The following is a 10,629-nucleotide window of genomic DNA, read 5'->3' as shown; positions in this document are numbered from 1 at the left end:
CAGAGCACCAGATCCGCCCCCAGTATTGGCAAAATAAATTCATCTTCCCAATTTGCCATAAAGAGATTTGCATAACTGGGGGCGAATCTTGTGCCCATTGCGGTACAAGATTCCTGTAAGAAAAACTCTGAATTAGAAACAAAATAATGATGTTTTAATATAAAATTTACTGCTTCTAAAATATACTCTGTGTCAATTTAAAACGTCCACTCTTCTCTAATTGGGATCTCAACGCCTCCAGTCCCTGCTCATGTCTAATAGACGTGTACAGGGACTGGACATCAAGAGTGCCTAATGTCCAGTCTTCCTTCCAAATGTTTCAATTGCCGAGCAAAAACATGATTCCTCCCTGCTTCTTGCTTGTAGGCCAATGAGTCAGAGCACTATATCGAATATATTTGTTTTTTCGAATATTCGTAATATTCAAAAACAAGAATATATAGCAATACAGCCAATATTCGAAAAAAAACTAATGTAGAGCAATTTAGCTAATATAGTGCTATAATCTTTTTTTTTAATAGTTGTAATTTTTTTCCAATCTGAGCTTCAGATAAGAAAAAAAAATTACAACTATTAGACAAAGTAGATTATAGCACTATATTAGCTAAATTGCCCTATATTCGTATTTTTTTTATATTCGCTATATATTCTAAAAAAGAATATTCGAAAAAACTAATATATTCGATATAGTGCTAGATATTAGTTTTTTTGAATATTCATTATTTTTCCCATTTAAAGTCATGGTTCCTCCCTGCTTCTTGCTTGTGGGCCAATGAGTCATTGGCCCACAAGCAAGAAGCAGGGAGGAATCATGTTTTTACTCGGCAATTGAAAAATTCGTGATAAAAATTTGCATTACGAAAATTGGCAAAACAAAATCTCAAATATTCGAAATTCCGAATATATATCACTATATTCTAAATATTCGCGATAAAAATTCGAAATTCGAATATTCGTGATCAACACTATTCATTATCACTGTATTTGTGAGGCTCTGTGAAAAGGGTTAATGAACACTTAGAGACTTTTGGGACTTTGAATGTGAAGTTGGTAGTTTTCCACAGCTGCCATAGAGTTTAAAAAGAACATGTTTTGGAGGGAAAAATCCAGACGCAGTTTACCACCAAAACCAGACAGACTGACCTTCTGAGTATCTGCTTTTAGCTCTGTTTTTATGTCTGGAAACTTGTTTTTGTCTGGAAAAACTGCTGTGTCATTGTCATTGAGTATCACTGAAGCTCTGATGTAAGTCTATGAAAGACAGAAAGTGTTAAAATGCACAGAGTGGCCCACAAAAAAGCATCCCACCTCCAGCGACAGTATGACAAGATGAACGAGCACGTGGATTGTTTATTTTTAAATCAGAAACTCTGGAGGAAGTGATCCCCCTTCTGGTCGCTGCGTCTTTGGGCAGGTCGGATTCTGTTAGCTGATAATGCCTGAAGCTCTTCAGCAGCGATGTTGCAGAAGAAAAAATGTCCTGCTTTTTTGCAACAAGATGGAGCGACATGCCATACCTCACGGAGCTTACTGGACGGGTTCATGAACTGTTTACAGAGGAGTGAACTGTGAGCGAGGGTTTATGGCCGCCACGTTCCCCAGACTTGTCCACATGCAAGCAGAAAGTGTCCAATAACAATCCACATCCCCTGGATGAACTCAAGGAGAACATCACAAATATCATCCATAGCGTCACTGCTAAAGAGCTGCAAGCAGTATTAGCTGACAGAGTCCGACCTGTCCAAAGATGCAGGGACTTGAACGGGGACCACTTTCTGCATCTTTTCTGACTTGTGGGTGATTAAAAACAACAACCACTTGCTCCTTCATCTTGTCCTACTATCCAGGGCAGCAACATATGGTGACACCTCGAAGGTGTCCGGGGGACCCAGTGTAGCTTTGGGACCACGACAAACCCAGCCACTGGCCCTGTGCTTGCTGATGGAAGGCTGGCATGCAGTGGCCATGAGCACCCATGCCATGAAGCTTCTGGCACAGTTTATGTGCTGATGTTAATGTCACGATAAGTGTGTGGTGGGGGGGAACTCCACAAAGAACACAGGAGGGAAGGGGAACAATAGCTGGGCCTCGAATCTAGGGAAGAAACAGGTCATCTCCTAGACAACCCTAATCCGGGCCCTGACTACCTATCAATATGAATAGACCTTGAAAGTAGGAATATACATATGCAGGATACCTAGGCCCTTATATCTCTATAAGGCCCAGGAAAAAGGTTAGCACAAGAGACAACCCATTCCTCCCCAGATGGACGAATGGAAGTCTCTGTCTCAGGACCAGATACAAACAACAGGGAATATAACAAACACAGACAAACGCGACACTTCTGTAGAGATGGACAAGCAGGACCACCAGAGACGACCTCACACCAAACCCAAATAAAGCTATCTACCGCATAGTCAGAAGGATGGGGTCAGACTATAAAGGGTAGAAGTGATGACCACTGAGCAACAGCTGAGAAAAGGGAAGTGGTCATTAACCTTATCAACACTGAATCAAGAGAAATCAAGGAGGCTGTTAGATTCCTCCACTGTCAGCCAGTATCCTTGATCTCCTGACATCAGTCACCTGAGGGACCGTGACAGTTAATAGCAGAGGAGGTCTGGACTCTGCAGTTATGGAGTCAGCAGAGCGTTGGTGACTTTTATGAACTCGGCGACCCTACTTTGTAACTCCACTTCATGGCTGACCTGCTGTGGTTCCTTCCACTTTACAATAATACCGCTCATAGGTGACGGTGGAGTGATATTATGCCGAACTAGAGGGCGTTTCCAATTTACCAGAAGGTTTTTTTCAAAGTCACTGTGCCTGTAATAAAGTCAGGTCACTTTTTCTTAGAGGAAAGGGACAGATCGGGTCATAAAACACCAGTTTATTTTGGTATCCGATGGAGGGGGCATGAGTAAAAGGTAAAGCACACAAAGGCCTGTTCTTCAGTCTGTTCATATCACTATATATATATTCATATGTAGCTGAAATATCTGCATGTTAAATTAACCATGTCATTGCCACAAAAAGGGTCTAATGAGGTCTGGTTACTTTTTGTATAATAATTTTATAAAATAAACGGATTGCGAGCTATTACACAGAGAAGCTGAGCTCAAATCCATCCGTATCTGGCTTCTCTCTCTCTATGGCAATCACTGTGTGTCACGCTCGGTGTGGGAGGGAAACACCACACCGAGCATAGGAGGGAAGAGGGGAACAGGGAATCAGGCCTGAGAACTAGGGAAGGAAGATGGACACCTCCTAGTGAAAACCCTAACCAAAATCCTGACTGACTACCAGTATGAACAGACCCCAGAGGTAGGCGAGTTCATACGCAGGAATACCTAGAGTCCTATCTAGTCCTATAGGACCCTGGTACTAATGGCAGGAACGAGACTACTTGTTCCTCCAAAAGGAAGAACGAACAGGAGTCTCTTTCAGGCCTAATACAAACAATAGGGAAATGCAACACACGGAACCCAAACAAAATACAAAAGGGAAAGGAAAGTCTTAAAGTATAACTGTCATATTATTATTTTCCCCTCATATTTTGATAAAGGTGATTAGTATCACCTTAGTGGCCATCTTCTAATTTTATATTAATTCTTCCTAAACCATTAAAATCATTCAATTTGTCCCCCATGGCGCCTATTCTCACCTGACCCTAAAACTGCGTTGCTAGAAGAGGTCCGTCTGTCTGTTGGCTGCGCTGGAGGACGGGAAGTGAGCGCTGTACAGCCGAGTCCCGTCACAGATCCGATGGTATATTCTAACCCCCAGGCGTTCCCATGGTGACGGTGACGCTTGCCTGGGGATTAGGATATATCATCAGATCTGAGTTTTCACGATCTCACCGCCCACCAATGTAAACATTGTAGAAGGCACCCGACCTCTGGATGGCAGCGCCCTGTCAGAGGTGCGTCCCCATCACCATGGGAACGCCTCCAGGTTAGAATATACCATCAGATCGGAGTGTATGTGATGGAAGGAGAAGGGGGGCGTGTTTAAGTGGGAAGAGCTCCGATTGGTTGAGGTGCAGAAGCTCTTTCATGCGAGGAGCTGAATGCATTGTGGGTAGTGAGGGCAGGCTGTTTTAGTCTCAGGGTGAGGGCATCGGCGGCCATCTTAACAAGAGAGTGAGATTGTAGTTTTGTGCAGACTGGTTGCTAAGGTATGAATCTTATTAAATATGGGGTAAGTCAGTCTAATAGTTATTGATTCGGGAATATCCTGTTATTAGTAACGACATATCTGAAAATTAAAATTTTGGTCCAAATGTGACAGTTATCCTTTAACTTCAAAGTAGCAATGGAAGCACCAGGAACTCAGCCGAGATCCAACCACAAACAATCCACAGGTCCAACAGAAGCTACAAACCGCACAGCATTGTGGGAGAAGCAACTACAAATAAGGAAGGTTAAATGACCACATAAGCAACACCTGAGGCAAGGGGTGCGGCCATCACCAAAAACAACACAGACAGCTACTGATCCACAAGGAAAACCTGTCAGATCGAGCCACGTGTTGCCAGTCTAACAGATCTTCTGCCACTCACTGTCGCCGGGACTTCCGTATGTCTCGGTACGTCCGTGACACTGTGTATTAGAGGTGAGAAAAGCAGTTCATAATGAACCGATTCGTTAAGAACTTTGGAAAATTCCTTCCAGCATCTGTTACATAAAAGTCTCCCTGGGATGTCCTCTCCTGTCCCACTATAATCAGTTTGGATTCTCCTGCGGAATGTGCCGACTGGGCAAGTAATTATCAGGAAGGAACCGCTCATTCCCAATACCTGGAGGTGAGAGCTGCACTTACTCCACTGTATGAGGACCAGCAATGACTCCATACTGATTGTTTCTGGGCAGCAGGTCACCATTTACCCAGCGGGATCTGCCGCTCATGAACGATGATCCTTGGTGCTGTATGAAGGATGAATTCTCCGGATAAACAAGCGTTTGCTCGTTCATTGGGTGATCAGTGGTGAAGGAACATTCGTTTCTGATAATCTTCTCCACAGTATAGGGAGCAGTGATCACTAATGCCATCGCTCGTCCCCATACAGAAGTGTTCCTTCCTGACAATCACTCGCTCGTCAGTGGAGGAGACATTTACATGCAGCGATCTCCTCCACAGTACAGGGAGCAGTGATCACTAATGCCATCGATAGTCCCCATACGGAAGCGTTCCTTCCTGACAGTCGGCTGCTCGTCAGTGGAGGAGACACATTTACATGCAGCGATCTCCTCCACAGTACAGGGAGCAGTGATATTGTTTGTTATCCCAGGTTGTTACTCTTCTATTTTTGTGCAGTTTTCAGGACGTGATCACACGGTGCACACATGTTCGGTTACTCAGCACTTTATTTGCGGAGGTCAGGCGTCACTAGCGCACACTTCTCTGGATTCACTAGTCCTTTTTCTTATGATTTACATTTTTTCGTATAATTTGGCAATAACAACACATTTTCTTACACGTTTCATTTTCCAGAGTTAATGTTTTCTTTTTTTTTTTTAAAAATGTACTTTATTTTTGCTCACATTTCTTCACATGTATATTTTATTGTCATTTTTATACTTTCCCTGTTTTCATGTTTTCCCACTTTTCTGCTCATCTGAGCTCCGGTATTGGTGCAGTAATGCATCGCCTGTATATATACAGTGCTAACCCCAGACGAAGGCTTGGATGCCGAAACGTCGGCCTGACAACCTGCGAGACCGCGGTCGTGTGCGTTCAGCCTGCAGTACATTATTCCCCAGCTGCTCTGGTCCCACTAAGCCAGGGATGCTCAACCTGCGGCCCTCCAGCTTGTAAAACTACAACTACCACAATGCCCTTCTGTAGGATGATATCTGTAGGCTGTCAAAGAATGATGGGAGTTATAGTTTTGCAACAGCTGGAGGGCCGCAGGTTGAGCATGCCTGCGCTAAGCCGCTAACCTGTGAGGCCTTCACACCGACATTGATCGGTTCCTTGGTGCGCTACTGCACATCGGCACAATTGCGGGCATTTAACCCCTGCTGTAATGTTATGTGTATGTGCTGCTTCTCCTCCGCACGTCCCGCACTGTAGCATTAGTGATTAGTGGGGCTAGACACTGTGCAGAGACACACAGCCTTCAGATGGTCGTTTCTGGGTTCGTTCCCTGGATCTCTGCATTGTGCGACTCATTCGTAATCATTCCATACATTATAGAGTTTTAACTATATGGTTCATAGGAATATTTTTGTGTCCTTTACACTCGTGTTCTGTATGGTTGTTGTATGCATGTGAATGTGGCAGCTAATTTATGCCAGCACCCATGTTAGTAGCGGCTTCGAGTAATGCTGTTTATACAGTTCGGCTGTACAGTTCTTTTCTTCAGTATGGAAAGTCTAAAACACTTTATGGCGCAACGCATGTAAGCCCGTGCTTTAAAAACTGTGCCCTACAAAATATCAGAATGGCTTCTTTGCTGTGTGAATTTTTTTATGTCTATCAAGAATAGATTTATGTGTAAAACATTTCCCACATTCTGAACATGAATACGGCTTCTCTCCTGTGTGAATTCTCAGATGATAACGAAGTTTTGCTTGTTCTATGAAACTTTTCCCACATTCTGAACATGAATATGGCTTTTCTCCTGTGTGAATTTTCTCATGTTTGCCGAGACTAGATTTAACTGTAAAGCATTTCCCACATACAGAACATGAATATGGCTTCTCTCCTGTGTGAACTCTCTCATGTTTAACAAGATCGGATTTCTGGCTAAAACATTTCCCACATTCTAAACATGAATGCGGCTTCTCTCCTGTGTGAATTTTTCTGTGTCTAAAAAGACCTACGCTTCTTGTAAGCTGTTTTCCATATTCCCCACATTGAAACCTTTTATCTCCTTTCTGCCCATTACTTGTGGTGCCAATCTGTGATCGGGCAGAAGAAGGTTCCTCATGATTAGGAGGATTATATGATGGATCTGTACTGTGAGGTCCTGGATGTACATTACAGGTAATGCAGTTTTCTCCTGAAGAGCGCTGCATATCTTCATCTTCTTCTTTACAATTTAGTGATAACATGACGTTTTCTTCAGAATTCTTACTGGGATTTGCTATTAGGATTAAAAAATAAATGTCATGATTTACCATTCAAATAAAAAACTAGATAACAGTTGTAACATTCCTATTAGGCTGGACACACGTGCAGTTTTATGGAGCTTTTGTAGCCAAATCCATAAATGGATCCAGCGGGAAGAAGTTTCAGGCCGCTTTCAGACGAGCGTATCTGCAATGCGTATATAGTCTGGATGCTACGTTCTGGAATCAGCTGCTAATGTTAATGAATAGAGCTGTTCACATGGCGTATCATTTCCATCAGTATTTGAAATCCGCAGCATCTCCGAGTTTTGTGCGGATTCGTTTCCAAATAGGCCCATTACAGTCTGTGCAGTGCATAAATAATGAAGGAAGGAAGAAATACGCATGGAAATCTTGATGAAATCCTGAAGTAATCCTGATGACAACACTGATGGTAGATCATCCGGATCCTGAGCCAGAATACTGACGGATTTCAATACGCTCGTCTGAAAGCGCCCCCAAGTCTAACTTCTGGGCAAAAGGACCGTTGTCCAGGATCTATGGGGAATGGTCCGTTAGCAAAACAAAAACTCTTTGTTGGTATACAGATAAAACACATAAAGGGGTAGGAGAAATTCCCTACTAGCTCCAGTATCGAGTGTTTTGTGCGATTAATCCTCATACATCTTTTTGTGAGGAATTACGAGACATCCTACAGGAGGCACTGGAATCCAAACTCATTACCAAATCAAAATTCAATTTTATGCGCCCCCAACACCCCCAGTTGGCTTGTTTTTACAGCCTCCCAAAGGTACACAAAGGCTTAAACCCACTGAAAGGCAGAGACCGATTGTCTCAGGCACTGGGAGTTTCACACACAAAATCATTGCCTTTCCCTCATATGTTCGAGACTCCATGGTGATCGTGAAAAAACTGGATGGAATGCAGATTGATGAAGAAGTCCTCTTAGCCAGTCTGGACGTGGAGACATTGTATAGCTCAATCCTCGATGATAAGGGTGGTGATGCAGTAGGGCTTTTCCTACAAGAACGTGGCATCCAATATAGGGCCCACAATGCTCTGGTAATACGTCTTCTTAGATTTATCCTCAAACACAATATTTTGGTCTTTGATCGCTGCAGCTAAAAGGCGTGGTGATGGGAAGCCCCTGTGCCCTATCGTATGCCAATTTATATCTAGGCTGTTGGGAAAGGCGATAGTGTTCGGGGAAGACATGGAATAATGGGCACCTCACATCGTGCTGTGGGTACGGTTCATAAACGACATGCTCATCTTTTGGAAGGGATCTACGGACAGATTTCTCGACTTTGTGGCAGCCCTTAATATTAACATAGGCCTCTTTTTTACATCCAAAATCAACTGCAGGCAAACAACATTTTTGGGACTTTACAGTCCTTAGGGATGAGGAGGGCAACATCAGTACCCGCCTCTTTCGTAAGGACCGCCACTAACTGGGGGAGATGTCATTCTTACTCTTTGAGGAAAGGTATCCCTAAAGGACAGTACATACAGGTGCACCGCAATTGTTCTACCATGTCTGGCTCTCAGAGATCAGCTGGCGACCTGAGAGACTGAGATTTTTACGGTGGGGATACCCTATGACCATTCTCAAACAGGCCGACCATCACTCTCTTGGCTGCAATCAGGAGTAAGGGTGCCAAGGAAAGTCAGGTGTAACGCCCACGGAGACAAAGAGTAAGATGCATTAACCTCTTAAGAACATAGGGCGTACCCCGAGTATCTGCAGGATTATATTGGTTATACTGCAGCTTTCATCACAGCCGGAGCCCCCAAAACCTGATGCTAAGCCGAGTGTCCAGCCTGGACCATGAGAGGATGGAGAGAAGATCTTGGAGAGGATGTCTATGTGAAGTCACATCTCCCTCCGCTCCTGCACATAACACAGGGGTCACTGCCCGGAGTGCTCCTTTACTGCAGCTCTAAGGTGAAGCCTCACCTGCAGAAACCTCCTAATCCACTTCTTCCATTCATTATTCCATACCTGTGGTCACATGGACTGGAATGTCCTCCTCCACCTCACTCTTACACGGGGGATCACCCATCATCCGCTCTTCTTCATCCTCCACTATAATATCAGTCACATCTTCCCCCTGATTTGTCATCTGTAACAATTCAGGACAATACAGCAGACAGGTGGGAAATCTAACAGATCCACATAAGAGACCCCCACCATCTATGACCCCTCTATGACTGCAGGACCCCCTATATAGATGTGTATAGGGCTCAGCTCCATCTACCTGATGGTTCTCTGGGAGCTTCTCCTCTGGACAGTCCTGGGAATACAGAGGACGGGGACATCTCTCGGGGGGATTTCCTTCTATGAGTCCATCTGTAGGAAACACACAAGGACAGGAGAGATTATTACATGTGATGATGAGATGATGGGAGTAGTATCCAGGGGACCCTTTCACCTCTATCATCAGGAAGGTCTCCTCTCACCTGGAGATGTCAGAGGCCGGGTCTCCTCCATCATGGACTCATCGTACAGCTCCTCCTGTCCTTCTAAATACTCCCACTCCTCCATGGAGAAATACACCGCCACATCCTGACACCTTACAGGAACCTGACAACACAATGACACCATCATCACCCAGGCCCCTCCAGTGCTGTTACTGGAGAATTTCCCAGTATTCCCAGCAGTGTCACCTCTCCAGTCAGCAGCTCCATCATCTTGCTGGTGAGTTCTAGGACTTTCCGCTTATGTTTCCGGAGGGGAGGCTCTGTGTTGGTGGTCCTGTTCCATTTTCCTAATCTATGGACATGGATGATGGGAGTCCTCCCCAATGTCTTGATTATTGTGTAATCCTGTGGATGGAGAGAGACACTGACTCCAGATCTACAACCAGGACCCTGATCTTGGCTCTGTCTCCATCAGCTGCCCCCGGAATCTCTGGACATTTCCCTCCCCGTCAGCTCGTCTCGTCCACTATGTTGGTGGACACAGGTGCTCTCGGCTGATACATGGAGCACCCAGAGAAAATCCATCGCTCCTTAAGGGTCTCTGCTGGACATTCACTCTTTGTCATACTGTACATTTGGCGTAAAATTTACCCGGGCAAACAGAAAACATGAGAAATGTGGTATGGCTCTGTAAAGTGATGCTCTGCAGGACGCTTAACTGATATGCATGCAGGAGCAATGCTCTGCAGAGTGGTCAGTTAATATACAAGCAGGAGGAATGCTCAGCAGGTGGGTAACTACTAGTCAAACATGTGTGATTATCTGCAGAGTGGTCAGATGATATACATGCAAGTTACCCCGCTGCAGGCTGGTCAGCTGATGTAATGCTCTGCAGATTCAGGCAAACAGCTGATCACCACATGGAGCATTATTCTTACATACATATCACCAGATCACCCTGCAGAACATCACTTGTGGATATGTCCACCCTCAGAGCATTGCTCCTGCATGCATATCAGCTAGAGGTGTATTTACACGGCCAGATTATCGGGAACGACTGTTACCAACAATCTGCCCGTCTAAATGTGTCGCCAATCACCCGATGAACGAGCGAAACACTTGAGTGACCACT

At 44.5% G+C, this 10,629-nt stretch overlaps 1 protein-coding gene across 1 annotated transcript; it reads right to left on the bottom strand.

The window, feature by feature from the left end:
• Positions 1 to 5,259: 5,259 nt before the first annotated feature.
• LOC122936064 (gastrula zinc finger protein XlCGF49.1-like) lies at positions 5,260 to 9,131 on the bottom strand. The gene is made up of 2 exons (XM_044292065.1): positions 9,079 to 9,131; positions 5,260 to 7,090 (listed from the first exon to the last, which is right to left on the bottom strand). Exon 2 carries the CDS (start codon positions 7,056 to 7,058, stop codon positions 6,441 to 6,443), a length of 618 nt encoding a protein of 205 aa, XP_044148000.1. The 5' UTR covers positions 7,059 to 7,090; positions 9,079 to 9,131; the 3' UTR covers positions 5,260 to 6,440.
• Positions 9,132 to 10,629: the final 1,498 nt, after the last annotated feature.

The sequence above is a fragment of the Bufo gargarizans genome, chromosome 4 (genome assembly GCF_014858855.1).
Source record: "Bufo gargarizans isolate SCDJY-AF-19 chromosome 4, ASM1485885v1, whole genome shotgun sequence".
Taxonomy (NCBI): domain Eukaryota; kingdom Metazoa; phylum Chordata; class Amphibia; order Anura; family Bufonidae; genus Bufo; species Bufo gargarizans.
Note: the sequence above shows the minus strand (reverse complement) of the source record. Positions and strands in the feature narration are given on the sequence as shown.

Excerpts from the sequence above, each read along its gene's own strand:
- LOC122936064 (XM_044292065.1), bottom strand. The coding sequence starts at position 7,058 with ATGTTATCACTAAATTGTAAAGAAGAAGATGAAGATATGCAGCGCTCT.